Source organism: Leptonotus elevatus, chromosome 4 (assembly GCF_054856555.1).
Source record: "Leptonotus elevatus isolate MCC_2025b chromosome 4, RoL_Lele_1.0, whole genome shotgun sequence".
In the NCBI taxonomy this organism is placed as follows: Eukaryota; Metazoa; Chordata; class Actinopteri; order Syngnathiformes; family Syngnathidae; genus Leptonotus; species Leptonotus elevatus.
The window spans coordinates 5892289-5909866 of NC_141242.1; the positions used below are offsets into that span (position 1 = coordinate 5892289).

General features: G+C 39.7%; 2 protein-coding genes across 2 annotated transcripts; one reads left to right on the forward strand and one right to left on the reverse strand.

Annotated features, from left to right (window-relative positions):
- Window positions 1-1155: 1155 nt before the first annotated feature.
- On the forward strand, window positions 1156-10537 carry rapsn (receptor-associated protein of the synapse, 43kD). The gene is made up of 8 exons (XM_086073542.1): window positions 1156-1399; window positions 1803-2141; window positions 3985-4143; window positions 6326-6424; window positions 6496-6618; window positions 7549-7602; window positions 7711-7910; window positions 8959-10537. The coding sequence occupies exons 1-8, from the start codon at window positions 1175-1177 to the stop codon at window positions 9029-9031; spliced, it is 1272 nt and encodes a 423-aa protein (XP_085929668.1). The 5' UTR covers window positions 1156-1174; the 3' UTR covers window positions 9032-10537.
- On the reverse strand, window positions 9877-17578 carry ighmbp2 (immunoglobulin mu DNA binding protein 2). Its single transcript, XM_086073537.1, has 16 exons — window positions 17225-17578; window positions 16916-16998; window positions 16382-16551; window positions 16093-16288; window positions 15897-15994; window positions 15456-15619; window positions 15154-15354; window positions 14937-15081; window positions 14669-14843; window positions 14391-14573; window positions 14197-14315; window positions 13177-13271; window positions 12929-13052; window positions 12061-12834; window positions 11792-11991; window positions 9877-10781 (listed from the first exon to the last, which is right to left on the reverse strand). Exons 2-16 carry the CDS (start codon window positions 16990-16992, stop codon window positions 10584-10586), a joined length of 2919 nt encoding a protein of 972 aa, XP_085929663.1. The 5' UTR covers window positions 16993-16998; window positions 17225-17578; the 3' UTR covers window positions 9877-10583.

Genomic DNA, 17578 nt, shown 5'->3' on the forward strand with positions numbered 1-17578 from the left:
TGTCGGAAAGATGGCAAATAATTGACACCTTGTCGGTCACGCCTTATATCGCTGATTAGTTGTTTTCCTACAGGTACAAGATGTGACCAGAGGGCTGACCATGAATGTACTGCCATCAGGCCAGGATGACAAAAAGTGATGATGTTGTTTTTTTTTTAAACGACAAACTCCTCCTTTGAATTGAGTGCCTGAACATTCTGGACTGGAGATGATTTTTTTTTACAAAGCAAGACATTTGTGTCCATAGTGGACAAAAAGGAGAGTCGAAGGAGAGAAAGCTACTCCAGTGAGGCCACAACTTTAATCCCATTGATGTGCTGCAGGAGGCTGTGCGACTGAAACCCAAGCCCAGTTACATGTCAGACTTTGCGAACTATTCTAAGCGTCAGTTGCTGACGCTGAGATGAGCGGTGGGGGTTTCTGGAAGCACATATGCACCTCCATAAGGACTCCCAGATCTGAGACGTCCAAGATCGCCGTCTCGCGTGCGGGCTCTGTAAACCCTGGGAAATCAAACTTGCACCTCACTCCGTTGTCCAGCGTAGGAGTCGGGCATACTGTACTTTTGTCGTGTTTGCGATCCGGAGGCGAGTGATGTTAAATGACTTGAGATCTGGATCTAATGCGAAGGTGGATCGCTAGGAGCGCGAGTGACCTTGGGGGCTGCTTGTTGAGGACAGAGCAAAATTCCTGAAGGGACACATGGTTTGGAGTGACAAGGCCAACTGCTGTAGCGCCAGCACTACGAGGAAGGTGGAGGGGCATGGGGGGGCGCTGAGAATTCCTTTTGCTCGGGTGTGGAGGGAGCAGATATTCTGGGATATCGCAGCTAGCCCTCAGCTAGGAAACGTGTTTCTTTGGAGTTTTTCGGACGGATATCCGAGGAAGAACTTTGAAACGCTTCATGCTAAGGGGGGGGGATTATTGCAGAGTTAAACGGGGAAGCTATTTGCCCGGCTCTCGGGTTTACCACCAAGCCACCGGTGATAATGGTCTCGACTCGGTTGGATCCAGTTTCCTTTGCGTCCCAGCGCAGCCGGAGTTGAGAGACCTGGATGTGTTAGGCCTTCTGGCACCGAGCTCTCGGGGGGATCATCTTCAGGGGATCTTCAACGTTTAGCATGGCGGCCATCTGCTTTCTTGCTGCCCCGCCGAAGTCCCACGGCCTAAACAAATGAATATTTTTATGAGGCACCTCAGTACAGAGATGGGCCAGGACCAAACCAAGCAACAGATAGAGAAAGGACTGAGGCTGTACCAGTCCAATCAGACTGACAAAGCCCTGCACGTGTGGACAAAAGTGTTGGAGAAAACCTCGGACCCTGGAGGGAAGTTTCGGGTTTTGGGATGCTTGATCACGGCTCACTCGGAAATGGGAAAATATAAAGAAATGCTCAAGGTAAGACTACCCAACACAAGTCAAACATTTGTGCTAAATCGAATTGGATGTCCGTTTTGTAATCTGTGTTACGCAACCAGCAATCTGCTCGCATGACATCATTCCAAGAGCGCATGCTTCTGAATACCATCAGTGTGTCATCAAGACAACTCTATGCACTAATTGTGCATTTCCACAACGCGCAAGATGTTTTTAAATGGTACCAGATCAAAAGTTGTACCCCTTCCATGCGCGGCTTGCGCTCCAACGCAGAGTAAATAAGTGTCATGCGATCCGATCGTCGGTGCCAGGTGTCTTGTTGACATAATCAGCCGCACTCAAGCGACACTCGCTTCTCGCCGAAATGAAGATGACATTTTAAAGCAATGTTGGCATCGTTATGCACGTCGCTCGTTCTCCGCAGTACGCCTTGGATCAGATCGACACGGCCAGGGAAATGGAGGATCCGGACTACCTGACCGAGGGCTACCTGAATTTGGCGCGTAGCAACGAGAAGCTGTGCGACTTTCACAAAACGGTCTCGTATTGTAAGACCTGCTTAAACATGCAAGGCACCACGGTCAGCCTGCAGCTCAACGGGCAGGTGTGTCTCAGCCTGGGCAACGCCTTCCTGGGCCTCAGCCTCTTCCAGCAAGCCCTGGAGAGCTACGAGAAGGCCCTGCGCTACGCACACAATAATGACGACAAGATGCTGGAGTGCAGAGTCTGCTGCAGTCTGGGAAACATTTACGTCCATCTGAAGGTAACGCAAATGACAAGTGTCACCCACGCCCATGCAGTACTATTAACTCGTTCACTGCCATTGACGGCTATAGACGTTAAAAAAATCCATTTGAATAATTTCTATTAGTTAAAAAAAAAAAATCCACTTTTGTTAACAAGAGTATGAAAACCTAGAAAAATTATTGTACATTTAATTTGTGATTAATCGGGAGTTAACTATTGAAGTTATGCAATTAATAGCAATTAAACATTTTAATCGCCTGACGCCCCTAATTTTTAACAATCTTTTCTCCCCCCCCCAAAAAAAGGATTATTAAAAAAATGTCTAGGTTTTCATACTATTGTTAACAAAAGTAGGAAAAAAATGTTTCATTGTACATTTAGAACAGATATAAAATTTGTGATTAATCGTGCGTTAAGTAGGGAAGTCATTAGATTAGTTACAATTTAAACTTTTAATTGCCTGACGCCCCTAATTTTTTAATAATATTTTCTTTTTCTTTTTTAAATGAAGGACTACAGAAATCAGTCACAGTTGATATGCTGAAATCAGAGGATTTGGACATTTTTACATTTTAAAAAATGGCTCCAAATGATTACTTGATTATTATTATTATGTTATATATATATATATATATATATATATATATATATATATATATATATATATATATATATATATATATATATATATATATATATATATATATAAAAGATTATTTAAAAATCTGGGTTGTCATTAAAATGACTTCACTATTAATCGCAAATTTTATATCTGTTCTAAAAGTATAATAAACAATTTTTTTTCTAGGTTTTCATACTCTTGTTAAAAGTGGGAGAAAAAAAAGTTAAACTAATAGAAATAGTTAAAATTTATTTTTGACGTCTATAGCCGTCAATGGCAATGAATGAGTTAAGATCTATCATTTTTTTGCTTACATTTTATATTGTTCATGTAGCACTTTGAGACTTATGATAGTGTGCAGTAGTACAAAGAAAATATAGTATTTATTTCATCCAATTTGTTTGGATTGTCGTTGTTCTTCCCCAATTGGCCATCAGGAATCCCATTATGAAATTTACAAACATTAAATAGCATTTAAACATTCTTAACTCAGTCATCGTGTCGTCCGGATGCTTTTGTGTCACAAATCTTTTGTTAACGTTCATAACTATCATGCAATTCTAAAAAGAAGTTAATAGAATAATACAATTAAATTAGCAACAATAAAACAATGTGCATGGTTACACTGGACAAAAGTATGTGGACACTGCTGGACGCTTCCTGTTGTGTTGCTAACTTCACTCACCTCTTCACTCCTCCTAAAAATAATAATAATAATAATCTGCGGGCCACGAAGAACCCCAGATAATACGAGAGTTTATGATGGCCTCTATTTGGCGACGCGCACTGTTTTTTTTTTTTTATAGTGAGGCTTAAACGGCAGCCGCAGCCCATTGACATTGGGCGGCACGTGTGACTTGATTGCGCAATCACTCGGTCCACGGTTGTGTATTTGCAGAGCACGATAACACCGCGGAGCATCCAAACAAACATGACCAACTGTTAGCTCATGCAGTAGTGGGCATTGTTAGTCATGAGGACCTGCTCTGGGGGCGAGGGAGGGGGCGCGATGGCGTACCCTTGACATCGGAGATTTGTAAGAGTAATCCCCCAGCTTCCCGTAGCGGATTGGTTTCAATGGCATTGTGATCATGCGGCATGTGGAAAATGCACTCGCGTGTTATTTTATGCACACGTCCCCAAAAAAAAAAAAAAAGAGTGCACAGTTTGGGCTTCTTTATTCGGACGCTGCCATATTTCGACTTGTCTTATTCAAATTTCAAACGCGTGCCCGCAGGACTACGAGAAGGCACTGTTCTTCCCCTGCAAAGCAGCCGAGCTCGTCAATGACTACGGCAAAGGTTGGAGCCTCAAGTATCGAGCCATGAGCCAGTACCACATGTCGGTGGCCTACAGGAAGCTGGAGCGCCTCCCAGATGCTATGGAATGTTGTGAGGTACAGTGGACTGGATGTGGTGGTGAATTTTTTTTTTTTTTTTTTTTTTTTTAACCATTCATATCTGTCGGGGTTGTTAACAACACTCTTCTCAATGTGTGTGTCAAATGTACAATTCATTTAATTTCACTTTACGTAGACTTTAAGTTCAGTAAAGAAGTTGTTGTACTTGTTACTCACTGCTTATGGGAAATATGTCACAAGTGAGGTATTCGGCCTTCGTGATGTCAGAGCTGTAGATACAGTAGACGCTTGGTTGCGAACAGGTGCGAGCACCAGTTGTTGTCTTGTACTAGACCTTAGACCTCCACCAAAATATGCCCATAGAGGCGCTGGTTTAAAGTGTTAATGAAGAGAGGGGCCTTTAGTCTCCGCTCTCTGTTCTAATTATGTGCTGTGGAAGGGGGGGGGGGGGGGGGCAGCGAATAACTTGATGTCAATGACTTGGCATGCAAACATCTAGTAACAAAATAGCAGGATGCTTTTCAGATTGATTACATTTGCCAAACGCATTTAGCCAAACAATTTACACATCCTGTCATATTTAGAATGGACATGCTCAGGAGGGTGCTTGAAGGTGAGCTCAAAAACATCTCACTTTCCTCAGATTTTTTTTTTTTTTAATGATCTGGTGGTTGATTTATCTATTTTATAGATAAATATATATAGATATATTATTTTATCTATATCTATCTAGCTAGCTATCTAGCTATAGCTAAATAGCTCAGCCAGCTCGCTAGCTAGCCAGACAGACAGCCCGCTAGATAAATAGCCAGCTAGCTAGATAGCCAGCTAGCTAATGTTAGAAAACGATCCCTATGTTTTCCGCGTGTTCGTAAAATCAGACTGGAGATCGGTGAAACAGGTCCTTCGAAGGATTTATTTTTCAGAAATTTCTGGACACAGACAAATTAACTTAACTTAACTTAAGCCCCGCCCCTCTCCAGTTTTGCACCTAAGTCCCAAGACAGACAGTACTCAATACACATGGACAGATGCACCTTTGCAGTAAATAAAACTTTACAAAGGAATCGATTATAACACATTTTCTCCCCCCGAAACAGATGGCTAATTACGTGGGAAAAGGAAGGAAGAATCTTCAAACGTTCCGTCACATTATTACACTCATCAAGCTTTGCTGAGGAAATTAAAGCAGTTATGACTAAATCTAAACTGTTATAACTAAAATCAAAACAGTTATAATTAAATTGAAACAGCAGAATGTCAACACTAGCTAGCTAGCTCGCTGAATAATGATCTAACTTGCTAGCTAGCTGGCTAGCGGGCTATTTATCTAGCGGGCTGTCTGTCTGGCTAGCTAGCGAGCGAGCTGGCTGAGCTATTTAGCTATAGCTCGCTGAATAATGATCTAACTTGCTCGCTAGCTAGCTAGCTATAGAACTCAGTCAAATATATAGCATACACTCAACAGTCATATCATTAGGTAGACTTCAACAATAAATCAATTCTCCATCGTGATTGTGCCCTCATTAGGTTGACAGCACAGGTGATCTGGAGCCTGTCGCAGCAGATTTGGGGCAAAAAAATGGGTACACCCTACGGTAGATTGTTTCCTAGTCAATCACAGACAAACAATTCACTTCACATTCACACACGTGGAAAATTTGAAGTCTTCAATGCAGCTCAACTCAGCTCACTTTACAACTTTTTTCAAAAAAGAAGCATCATGTGTTTTATCTATATAAACATCAAACAAAGCGAATGAGACGTTTTGTATGTCAAACGATCACATTGCTTTGCATTAGATAAGTCAGTTTAGCTTAATGCTAACACAATGCAAAACTCCATAGACAGGCTCAGGTCGTCAGGAATACCGTATTTGTTTTTTTTTGGGGTGGCATCGTGAATAATTTACATAATTGGAACACACCGTGGAGCATCACATGTAAACAGATAATATAACAATACATACAAGCATATACATTACAATTAGTTATCTGTGAAGAACGACTAATTGCGCAGGAACCGCACAATGTCCATTAAATTGAAGAAGAAAATTACAATCAAAACAACTGAGCAATAATATCTTTGGTTCTTCGCTGTTTTCATACCTAAATGTTTTGCCCCTCATTCCCCAGTTGATTAATTTAAACACGTTGCTGTTTTTAGATGACAGCAGAGCTCAAGTGATGGACTTCTCCTCTCTCCAATGTTTCAACAGGAATCGATGAAAATTGCTCTGCAGCACGGTGACCGTCCTCTGCAGGCTCTGTGCTTGCTCAACTTTGCAGACATACACCGTTATAGGCGTGACTTTGATGTAAGTAGCCTGTCATTTGTTTCCCCCGATTTTCTTTCTTTCAACATAATTTATCTTTTCCAACCTTTCAGAAAGCATTCCCTCGTTACGAGTCGGCTTTGGGTATCATGACTGAGATTGGGAATCGACTTGGACAAGCCCACGTGCACCTGGCGGTGGCAAAGTGTTGCCTTCTGCTGAAGGAATATGTTAAGGTGCCAAATTAGAACGCAAATGCAGTAGTTAGAGAGCGGTGGGAAGAAAAGTATGCTCATGTTTGTATATTTGGGGCGTACCAAAAATATTTGAATATGAACATCTTTTTTTTTTTTTCACAAGATACTACGGAAGCGTATTGCATTCACTTGAAAAAAAAAAACAACTCCTGTTTTTCTGACACATTTTTTGGGGGAGCATTGTTTTTTTGAGTATTTTTTTTATTTTCTGTTTTTCTGAATATATTTTTCTTTTTTACTGAATATTTTGTTCTGTCAAAAAAATATTCAGAAAACAGGCTAAAAGAATTATTCAGAAAAACAAGGGGAAAAAAAGTTTTTTTTATTTTTTTATTTTTTACTGAAAAAAACATTATTCAATAAAACAGAGCTGGTGTTCTGTTTTTCTGAGTAATTTTTTCATTTATTTTTTAATCTCTGAACTCCAAGTGACTTGTTGCAGACTCGCTAATAGCAGAAGCGGACACGTTCCCGCATACCTCCATATGCAATAAGATGGTCATGTTTACTTACTGGCTCTCAATAAAGGAATGAATGTGTATACTGTATTGTGGTATGTTCTCTCATCTCTGAGGGGAAAACCCCTTTAAAAAATATTTTATAAAATTACAAACAAAAAAAAACCTGAAAAAAATATTCAGAAAAGCAGAGAAAATATTTTTTTTAAACAGAAAAAAATACTCAAAAAAACCCAAAGCTCCCCCCAAAAATGTGTAAAAAAAAAACAGGACTTTTTTTTTTTCCTCAAGTGAATGCAATACGCTTCCGTAAGATACAACTGCATCAAATGAAATGGAATCAGATCGTTCCACTTTAAATAAATATATTTACACATTTACTGCCAAGTTCATTCATTTGTATGTGTATGTACGTATGTATTTTTTTTTTAATAAACTTTTTATTCTCCAGGCTCTGGATTCGTTAGAGCGCGCACAGGCCCTGGCAGATGGAATGGGAAACAAGGTTTGTGATGTTCCTCGATAACAATGTAAAACCATGTGTGGGGGGTGGGGGGTGTTTTTTCCCCCGCATATTCCGCTGATGACCTCGCTGTGCTTTTTTCGCATCAAGCTGTGCACGCTGAAGGCCCATTGCCTGAGGGAAGGCATCTACAGGAGTCAGGGCAGACAGGAGGAGCTGCGCGAGCAGGTGGTGAAGTTCCTGCAGTGCGTGGAGGAGCTGGAGCTCTACTGCGGCATGTGCGGCGAATCCATCGGGGACAGGGACCAAAAGCTGCAGGCCTTGCCCTGTTCCCACATTTTCCACCTGAAGTGGGTGTCGATCAGTTATAAAACTTTTGGGTTCTTCATTATAGTTTGTTTTTCGATTTCAGTTTATTAGCTTTTAGAGAAGGTTGGTCAGTTTTTTTAGTTTTAGTATTAGTTTGATTTTATTTTTTAAATGAATACTGTACATGGAGGGAGTTATTTGTTCGCCATATTTTCCACCTCAAGTGGGTATTGATTAGTTACAATGCTTTTGGGTTTTGCATCATAGTTTGTTTTTATTTTGTTTTTCAAATTCAGTTAGTTTTAATTAGCTTTTAAAGAAGGTTGGTTAGTTTCGTTTAAAGCTTTGGTTTAGTTTTTATTAGTTTTTTTATTTTATTATTAATACATGGAGTATTTGTTCCCTACATTTTCCACCTCAAGTGGGTATCGAACTATCGATTAGTTATAATACTTTTGGGTTTTTCATCATAGTTTGTTTTTATTTTGTTTTTCAAATTCAGTTAGTTTTAATTCGCTTTTAGAGAAGGTTAGTTAGTTTTGTTTTTATTAGTTTTAGTATTAGTTCTATTTTATAACAAATACATGGAGTATTTGTTCCCCACATTTTCCACCTCAAGTAGGTATCGATTAGTTATGATACTTTTGGATATTTCATTATACGGGTAGTTTGCTTTTATTTTGACTTTTTGTTTTTCACATTCAATTAGTTTGCAGTTTTTAGATTTTTTTTTTAAGCTGTATTTTAGTTCAATTTTTATTAGCCGTAGTATTCGTTTTTTTTTAATATAAAACATTTGTTGAGTGCAATAAAAATAATTGTGTGATGAAGTAATGTAAATGACAATTCTCAAATAATTTTTCAACATTCTTTCTTCCATATGACCCATATTAAAAACATAAAATTGACCCCAATAATTATAGCTAGTTTAAGTTAGTTCAGTTAGCTAAAGATTAGTTTAAAAAAAGAAGGTGTTTTTGATTTTGTTGACAAAAATATTTATTCAATTTTTTCCCCCATTAACCATAATAACCTCCCCATTTTTTTTCTTGGGAAAACAATGAAGTATAATACTTTTTATTCTTCCAGGTGTCTGCAGACTAACGGGACAAAAGGCTGCCCCAAGTGTTTCAAGAACTCCATGAAGCCTGGATTTGTGTGATGTTGCCGCCATGTTTGACCTATGGATCTCCAAACACGGCGCACTTGTTGCCTCACATGCTGCCGACCGGTCTTGACAGAAGCAGGCAGCCTCGGGGAAGAGATGATGATCTTTGACGGGCGCCTAATTGGTGGCCCTGTACTGAAGGATGCCGGATGGAAGCGGGCCTCCCCACTCTTGAGGGCTCAACTCGTCTTCTTTACCGACATCAGTTTGGAGGTGACTGAAGAGGACGTTGTAGGTAAAACTGCCGTTTGCCACATTTTAATACAGGCTGGAGTATTTGGCCATTGGTTTGCGGAGTGAGAGGAAGTAGCAAATAATGTGGACCGTACACAGGACTTTTATAATGAACTCATGCTATTATATGCATTGGTAATAAGGATGATAGCATTCCTTGCTGTTATTTACACTTCTTTATGCATATTAACGTTTTATTCAGCCACTTTCGAATTCTTCACGTGATATTTTTTTTATTCTTGTAAACATTTGGAGTTAGGGGAGATGTTTCGCAAGAACTTAACGAGACTCTCGCGTCTTCACAAAACTGGTTATCCATAATGACACTAAGGAGCCGGATCAACGCGCATTGCTTTCTTCATAGAAATTCCTTTTTCTGTCCACATCTCTGACATCAGTCACGAAGGACGCAGATTGCTGAACAGGGACTCTGATGGTTGCTTTAAACGTAGTCTTTTTGTAAATAAGCGTTAATTAGTCATTTGAAATAAATGGGGGGGGGGAAGAATGATGAGCTTTTGTAGAATTGAGAACTCTGCATGTCAGAAGTTGCATGTTTTATTGACAATAGAATGCCAAACAAAAGCACGGAATAATGAAAATCTAGTTTATTTACGTGAGCATATACAGCACCTGTAATAATACTATTTAGCAGAATCCATATATTTTGTTAAAAACTTTTCACATTATAACCACTAATATTGCAGTGTCAAATTTCAGCAGTATTATATTTATAAAAGTAGAGTATTTGATACAGCAATTGAATTGGCTCTCAAGTGATTGCATTATTAATCGAGATCTGTTTGAAAATTGATTGTAGAAGTGCAGCACGATCACATTTCACAGTGAAAAACAAAATGTCTCCTCATTCATGAGTATATTGCAGATCAAAAATCAAAATAGATGAGTTCTCTTCATAAACTACCTCTCAACTCTGACTTCTGTTGAACGTGGTTCACACATCCAGAATAAATAATGATGGATTTTGGTGTCCCGTAGCGTAAACAAAGATGGGAGTTTCCAGTTAGAGCTGACTTTTGTTATATTAAAAATAACTTCGAGGTGAAAATTAAGTGTGAAGGTAACACCTTTAGTGTAGTGGCGCGTCTGCAGTTGTCCCCGTGATCCACCAGCTTAGCTTTGTCTTTGCGACATAATGTGTTTGCAGACATGAGTGAGCGCTCCTGTTTGTTGTATTTTAATGTTGAATGAATGTATCCACTTGTTCAATGTATTATATCTTGTTTACAAAATAAAGAGGAAATAAAAAAACAACTTTTGTCAGGATTTATATTACTTTATTTCATGGCTGTTAACCATCCTTCTCTTTGTTTTTTGTTTTCCTCTGTGTTGCCATATCTTTGAGTTTAGAGTCCAGTTTCCTGTGCAGATAAGCTTTCTTATGGGGGTCCATGGATTTGTCTTTTGTCCCACTGCCGGCGTACAGAACACCCTCCTTGCTTATCCTCATTCGGGCGTGAGTCTTGGCTTGATCTCCACAGCCGTGCACCTAAAATGATATAACCATTTGAAGACCTGAATAAACATCAGTAAAAAGGTAGAAATACCAACAAAAGTATTGGGACACCCATCTTAATCGGTTAATGACGCAATCACTATAATTATTAGGGCCCGAACGATTCATTGGCTGGCTAAATATCTTCTTTTTTTCTCCCGGCTGGCTAAATATAGGGGCTTTTCCACCGTTGAAACTTTTGGAGAACTTTTCGATTTACCTTGGTAAAATTCAGTTTGCGCGTTTTTCCACCAACAAAAATCTCTGGGGTAATTAAATTCCCCGGGGGACATCAGAGTAGCAGCAGGGTCTTGCTGAGACAAGCTGGAACTTTGAGGGGACGGGCTACACTTATGGAGGACCAAAACTGACAAAATGAAAAATAAATGACAAAATAAATAAATGACGAAACGTGAAAATAAAAACACAAAATAATTTTCAAAAATGTAATCCCCCCCAAAAATATAAATGGAAATTTAAAAAAAATACATATATGCATAAAAAAATAATAAAACAAAATTTTAAAAACGAGATTCAAAAAATAAAAATAAACGTCTAAATAAATACAAAAATAAATATATAAATAGAATTTAATATCAATCAGTAAATAAAATTTTGTCCTGGCTGGCAGAGCGTCTGCAGCATAAAATAAATAAATGTGAGAGCAGTGTTTTTATTTATTTATTGATATTTAATTCTATTTTTATATTTATTTTTTGAATCTTTATTATACACCAAATTTTATTTAGGTTTATATATTTATTAGGGGCGTTAAAAAAAATCAATTCGGCAAAATATCGCGATATTCCAGCGCGCAATTCTCGAATTGATATGCGGCCGAATCGATTTTTATACATCAAATTTTTTTTATGGGAATATTCAACAAAACGTCTTTCTTAGGGTTAGGGTTCACACGTTAAGCATGGAAGAATGTTATTAATTATTTTATTTATAGAATTATGCAAATTCTACTCGTCAAGTTTTGAGTCTTCCTACCGCCTTACCTCTGGTATGTGGTGACTGAGACAATATTGCCTGTTGCAGAAAAGACAAAGCTGTCCAAGAGTGAGCACGGAGGCTTTACACTTGACAAAACTGCACACGCTGTCGGCCTTCACCACGGCGCTGATGAGGGCGTCAAAGTCGTCGCCCAGAGAAAATGCTGCGGCGATTTCGCAGGCGCCCGCTTTGGTTGGCTTCTTCCCTGGGGAGGGCAAAACACTGTTTGGCGTTGTACACATTTTTTTTTAATGCAGATGTTTGCAACGCTAACCTTTAGCGGCAGTGGATTTCGTTGTAGAAACCACAATTTTCTGCTGCTTCTTTTGTCGAGCATTTTCTTCCCTTTTCTGGTGTTCCTTCTTCATTCGCTCTATATGTAAACTTTTTAAATCCAATGGAGGTTCACATGACAAATCTTTTGGGGGGCATTGAGGCGCGTCCTGCTTCTGGGAAGCTGCTGCCGCCTCGCTTTCTTCTCTTTCCACCTCCTCTTGTGCTGCTGGCCTGGAGACGATGATACGCCTGTCTTTCCCGTCGCCTTCACTCCGATGCGCGAGGCCCAGCTCTTCGGCGATCTGGTGCACCAGCAGGCGGTCGTGGGAGTTGAACGACGGCGGGAACTCGAGTTCACTCTGACTGAGGTTCTTCAGAAAGCTCTCCACCATCTCTCTGATCTCACTTTGTCGGTTCTTCTTCTGCTCTTCCTCAGCGCGCGATTTTATGGGATCGTGTCGTTTATTAGCATTTGTGCTACTTGCGCTTGATTTCTTCTGATCTCCTTTGGCTTTCTTTCCTTCAGCCTTCTGTGTTTTCAAAGAGTCAGACTTTGTGTCCTTGTGATCGCGGACGTAGTTCTGCGGGACAATGTCCTGTAGGTACTCAAAGGCTGTTCGGACCTCCCCGCACTCAGTGATATGGTGGATCAGCGTCTTGAGGAAAGCATGATTTTGCACCGTCTGCGTGTCACACACGATGGCGACGTGACGTCTCGCGCGTGTGACCGCCACGTTTATCCTTCTGTCCTCCGACAGAAATCCCACTTCACCTGCGTTCAGGATGTATGAATATTGTCCAAATTAAATTCCGCTCCAATTTTGTGTAGCAGATACCATACGACCAACACCAAACTGAAATCATACCTTTCCGATTGGATCGGACTAAAGACAAAACCACAGCCTCTTTCTCTCTGCCTTGAAAGCCGTCCACTGATTTGATCTCCAGCTCTGGATGCCGAGCAGAAAGTTTCTGACGCAGGAGGTCGACCTTTACAGAGGTACACACATTAAAACCATTATCAGGTGTTAAGATGTCAACTCACAGCCCCAAATTTTTGCTAAACATTCACAATCTGATGATTTAAATACTGCTTCCCACTTCAACAACGTACTTGCAAATTGTATGGAGCAATAACGGCTATGTCTTTGGCATTCACTCCAGCTTCAGTCAAGGCTTTAATGTGCAGCGCTACGATGTCAACCTCACCTGAGAAAAGAAGAAGATGCTGTTCAAAGGTCAAACCGATAGTAATTATTGTTTGGGATTTGTTTTGGAAAACATTGTGGCTGGGATCAGCTAAACAGTTAAAGTTGGAACAGTTTAAATCGTAAAAACAAAAACAAAAAGGCAAATTAGAAAAATACAAAAAGTAATATCAAATTATTATTTATATTTCAATAAGTCAAAAAATTTAAAAATTGCAAGTAATTAAAAACAATTATTTTAAATCGTTTATATTTAAATTTAGCTAAATTTGTGGTGGGGAGAAGCTGAAAAGTAAAAAAAAAAAAATGTACACATTATAGCTAATTTTATATATAAAATTTTATTTTGGGGCTTTTATTTTGAAATTCTGAAAAATATATATTTATATTTGCTTAAAAGAATAAATAACAGTTAACAGTGTCAAAATACAGATATTTACTGTAAATACAGGAGTTTGAACGTCTCGGAACTTAAAAAAGATAAATAGAAACTAAAATAGGAATTTTCTGTTTTTGGAGCTTGGGAACGGATGAATTGCATTATTTCCTATGGTAAAAAATGTTTCGGAGGTTGAACAATTCGGACTTTGAACACTTCGCAGGAACGAATTATGTTCAAACTCCGAGGTACCACTGTAACTACCAAAATTTAAATCACAGCATTTTGCCTGCAGCAGTAATCCAGCAACATACTGTAATTTGTAAAATAAAATAAAATAAACGTAATTAATATTAATTATAAATATAAGCCTTCTACTGTAAATTAGAGATGCAGTAACATACTCTAGAAAATTACAGTACTTTACTGGATCACTGCTGCCAGTGAAATACTGTCATTTTTACAGTAAAGAATTTACTGTGCAGATTAGCAGTGACCTAATTTAAGTTTTTTTTTTTAAAGTAAAATCAAATGTAAAAATCCTAACCTTGGTTGCCTTTGGATTGCTCATCTGCCACCTCCATTTCTGTCAGACCGCAGCCAGCTGTGTCGATGAGAAGAAGAGGGGTGCTGGTTTCTTCGACACAGGTGACCCCAGGTAGATCTCTGTGTGTGATACTCATTTCAATACAGTGCTTAATCCTATTTTATCTTTTTTTTCTTCCCTGCGCCGATTCTCACTTTAACAAATGTGCCTCCACTGAGCTGTGTGCCGTCAGTCTTCCCTGGTACATCTCTTTGGAGGCCCAGTCCATGATGGCACTGTTCATGCGGTACTGGACTGTTAGCATGCGCACAACTGAGTCTCCATACATCTGGATGAGTCGCTCCATTAGACTCAGAGACAAACCTTTTGAAGCCGCCCTGAGGGGAACCATGAAACAATGTGGATCACATCAGGTTTTGAAAAAACAACAAGCTTATGATGAAATGTCCAGTACTGTAAGAAAATTGTTTACACATGTGATTTGATAGTAGGTGGTAACTGCTTGTAGTCTCCTGACAGGATGCACTTGCGCGCTCGCAGCAGACCAATCCAGCAGCTGCTCTCCAGCGACTGGGCGCACTCGTCAATCACCCCCCAATCAAAATGCTCGGCTGGCAGGAACTTCAGAGGCCCGTCGGCATGCGCACCTGCAGGTACGGACGAGCGGCCTCTGGTGATTGTCACCATCACACCCAGGTGACATTTACTATCTGGCTACTCGACATCTTAATTTAACTAACCTGTGTTGGTTGCTAACACAACGTCGGCGCTTTTGAGAATCTGGCCGATGGCCATCGCTTCCCTGGTTTTTAGCTCTTTTCTCAGCTCGCCTATTTCCCTCCTGGAGTTGCCCCGCTCTCCTTTCTCGTTCCTTTTCATTCCCAGCTGAGAGTACACATACACTGGTACCTTAAATTACCTATAAGCACGAAAGAGACCTGGCGCAGACATACTTACAAAAGCTTTATCAATGTCTCCGCGGATGTCAGCGATGATGTTGGCATTGTCACTCTTTGCAAGGATAGCGTCCAGCGAATGCTTTTGTATAGACTCAAGCAGTCTGGCAGGGTGACCGAGCCTCAGAACTTTAGCCTTGCACCGGGCTAATCTCTCCACTAAATTATCCACTGCCACATTCGAAGGGGCACAGCATAAAACCTGCACAAAAAAAAAGTATGTTCTGGTTCAAGTGCGACGCTTTGACAGTCAATATCCTTATTAATACAACTGTAGGCATAATCGAAAGCTTTTAGTTGCACCTTTTGGCCTTGTTTGATAGCTTGCAGAATAATCTCCACTACTGTGGTGGTTTTCCCAGTGCCCGGAGGTCCATGAATCACTGCCAGTTCTCTCTGAGACAGCGCAAAAGTCACAGCTTCTCTCTGGGAATCATCCAAGTTGGCGTTAAATAATTTGACCTCATCTAATGGAAAACGACACCAAGCAGAATTGTTTTTACAGAATATTAAGCATGCCTTTTAGTTTGATGCAGTGCATTTCTACACGACCAAGGAACATCTCCTGACAGTGACAATCAAAAATGAGCATTAATATCATCCTAATTATTTGATACAGCGCTTGGATTGGATCTCAATTTGCAAGCTGTCAATATTGTGCCCTTCATACTTTTGTGCAACTGGAATTTCCAAGGTAAGAAGAACATTTACACGCCTCGATTCTCAAAGTCGGTTGTCACTTACTTGGCTGTGAATGAGAAGAAGGTTTGGCTTCTCCAAAGAGAACATTGATCAGATTTGCAGACGGTCCACTGTTGTATCCATTTAAAGTGTTTAAAGCCCTGCCAGCATAAGCACAAAAAAATTAAATAAAAATGTTCAAAGGTGACACAACTACATAGTTGTCAATTTGAATGTACATTAAAGATGCATTGTTTACCTTTTCATTCGTTTATAAGTTACATCATTTGCCAACTTTAAGAGACTGTATAGAGCCTCTGTATCAAAACTGAGGCCATCTTTTGAATCATCAAAAGCAACACTTATTGAGGTCTGGCTGACCCGCGTCACAATGCCTGTACTGATCTGAGACGTTGCACTGCATCCACCTGAGTCATATAAACCAACTATATCCCCTGTAACAAAGGGAACAACACAACAATTTACATGAACTCAACAAGTTGAAAAAACTAAGGATGAAATGCAGTTTTTTTTTTCTTCCATCTTACCAGGCCCAAAGCTATTGCTCGGAAGAGATGAAAAGCCGAGATACTTTCTTGGCTCGAGGACAACAACTGTTCGACCATACAACCCTGTGGACTGACTTCCAATGTGAAGTTTTAAAAGGCACACTCCTTTGTTTTGAAGCTCCTTTAGTGAGACGTTCTCCTGCCATATCCTGAAGGGCAGAAAAAAAAAATCCATGAATTTTCTATTGCACTTCATTAGGGTTGCAGGTGAGCTGGAGTCTATTTCAGCTAACTTTGGACAAATGGTGAGGTCGTCAGTCAATTTCAGAGCATGGAAAACAAATCGTTCACATTCACACTTATGTAATCTTTACGGTCCTGATGTGGGAGGAAGCCGGAGATATCCACACAGGGTGGCTTGACCTGAGAATCTAATCCCAAACCTCAGATCTGTGCGGCAAACGTGCTAACCATTAACTCACCAGGTGTTCTATTTTAATTGGAGAAACAAACGTAACTTAAGGAACTGGGAGATTTAGATACTTTGTCATCGGTTAAGTTCTCTTCACAAACCTGGTTTCCTCTATTTCAGCTTCCCTCTCTTCTTGGAGAAGTTCCAGTGTCTTTGAAACGAATTTTTCGACTGCCATCACTCACTAAAACAAAAACAAGACCAGTATCAACAACTTGCTACAGCGGCTCTCCAATGAACTAATCATTGACGTGATGGTATTAATGGCCAATTTCATTTAAAAGACGCACCGATATAACCTAACGGTGTATTCATTTGGCACCTGTATGCAATGTTTACAAGTTAGCTTAGCCATCGTGCTAACACCACGTTCGCAACATTTCGTCGAATGAATGAAATGAAATACTCACCCGCTGCAGTTAAACATAAATATTGGCGACGAAGGTTAAAAGAAGGGGGCAAAAAAAAGCAATATACTTTTCAACTTCAGGCATAAAACCCCATTTTTTGTTGTTGGATAATACAGCCGGCTGTTAGCTGTAGCATGCTAGCACTTGTCAAACTTCCGTTCCAAGTCTTATGGAGCTTCCTGTCGCTCCACAAACAAATCAAAATTTCAAAGTCCTGTTTACTATTTGAACACAAAACGTCCAAAACTACAACTTCTACTACATTTTATGTACATAACTGTTATAATGTCACAAAAGCTAAGCAAATTTTAAAACTGTGAAAGTGGTTTACTGGTCTGCCTCACAGTTCTAAGG